The 1,465-nt window shown below is 41.4% G+C and overlaps 1 protein-coding gene across 1 annotated transcript; it reads left to right on the top strand.

Annotated features, from left to right (window-relative positions):
- Nucleotides 1-172: 172 nt before the first annotated feature.
- On the top strand, nucleotides 173-970 carry LOC119663734. Its single transcript, XM_038073338.1, has one exon. It carries the CDS (start codon nucleotides 173-175, stop codon nucleotides 968-970), a length of 798 nt encoding a protein of 265 aa, XP_037929266.1.
- The last annotated feature ends 495 nt before the right edge of the window (nucleotides 971-1,465 follow it).

Genomic DNA, 1,465 nt, shown 5'->3' with positions numbered 1-1,465 from the left:
CAGTCAATTAGTTAGTGTTTCTAAAGTTGTATTAAAAATAATAAAAGTTTGTGTTACAATAAATACTGTTTTTTATTAATAAAAGCTATTTGGTTATTGTAATCACAACATTGGTGACCCCGACACAAAAAGGAGTTGTAAGTTATTATCAAGCCCAACATTAGCAAGCAAGATGACTAACCGTGAGGAAGAAGATTTTTTTCCGGCAGAAGGAGAAAGTCGCACTGACAAGGAGGTATACCGGGTTTCAGTTAAGCCGATGATGTTTTCTAGAGAGCATCCGGACCTTTTTTTTCTGCAAATGGAAGCACAGTTCAGGAATGCGGGAATAACGAAAGATGATACAATGTTCGACCATGTAGTAGCAAGTTTAGAGCCGAAATACCTGGAGTGCATAGTTGATGTGATTCGAGATCCACCGAAGGTGTTGAAATATGAGACGTTGAAGAAACGGTTAATTTATGAATTCACAGAATCGGAGCACAAAAGGCTGCGTAAGTTGCTGACAGAATTGGAGCTAGGTGACATGAAACCAACTCAATTGCTGAAGAAAATGAAGGAGATGGCCGGCAATTCAATGAATGATGATGTACTAAAGTCATTGTGGTTACAGCGACTGCCAGTGGGAGTTAGAACAATCGTAGCTGCAGTGGAAGGTGATTCTGCACAGTGGGCCAAAGTGGCTGATAAGGTATTTGAGGTACAGGAAACAGAAACGGTTTGTGTAGTACAAAGGAATGAACCGAAGGAGATGAGGAAGGAAATTGACGAGTTGAAAGTCATGATAAATAATTTGGTCATTCAGTTGGGCAAAAGAGGAAGAAGCAATGACAGAGATCGTGGAAAAGGGCGATCATCAAGTGCTAGAAGAGGTAATATCTGTTTTTATCATCGGCGGTTCAAGGAGAGGTCCACAAAATGTGTTCAGCCTTGCCAGTACAAACCACCGCAAAACTCAGCGGAAAACTAAACACCACTTCACGTCTGACGGCGAGTGAAGTGGCAGAGGGTAAAGCATGCCGTTTGTTCTTCAAAGATAATAAAACAGGTATAAATTATCTAATAGACACAGGCGCGGAAGTTTCAATTTTGCCAAAGAGAATGCAGCCTGAAAATGAAGCCACGCAATATTATTTATACGCAGCAAACGGAGCGAAAATTAGCACGTATGGAACGAAATTAGTGCAAGTCAATTTGGGGTTGCGCAGACAGTTCCTGTGGGAGTTCCTAGTGGCGAAGGTAAATCACCCAATAATAGGGGCGGATTTTTTGAATAATTTTGGTTTGATAGTTGACCTGAAGAACAGGAGAATTTTAGATGGCATTACAGGTCTCCAGGTAATGGGTTCGAAGAGAGAGATGCACTGCGTGAAGCTAAGCACAATTGATGCGACTAGCCCGGTACATAACATTCTGTGGGATTATAAAGAGATAACGGAACCGGCTACTAGTAATAAGGTGGCCA

This window comes from Teleopsis dalmanni, unplaced genomic scaffold (genome assembly GCF_002237135.1).
Source record: "Teleopsis dalmanni isolate 2A unplaced genomic scaffold, ASM223713v2 unscaffolded_contig_0827, whole genome shotgun sequence".
NCBI lineage: Eukaryota > Metazoa > Arthropoda > Insecta > Diptera > Diopsidae > Teleopsis > Teleopsis dalmanni.
Note: the sequence above shows the minus strand (reverse complement) of the source record. Positions and strands in the feature narration are given on the sequence as shown.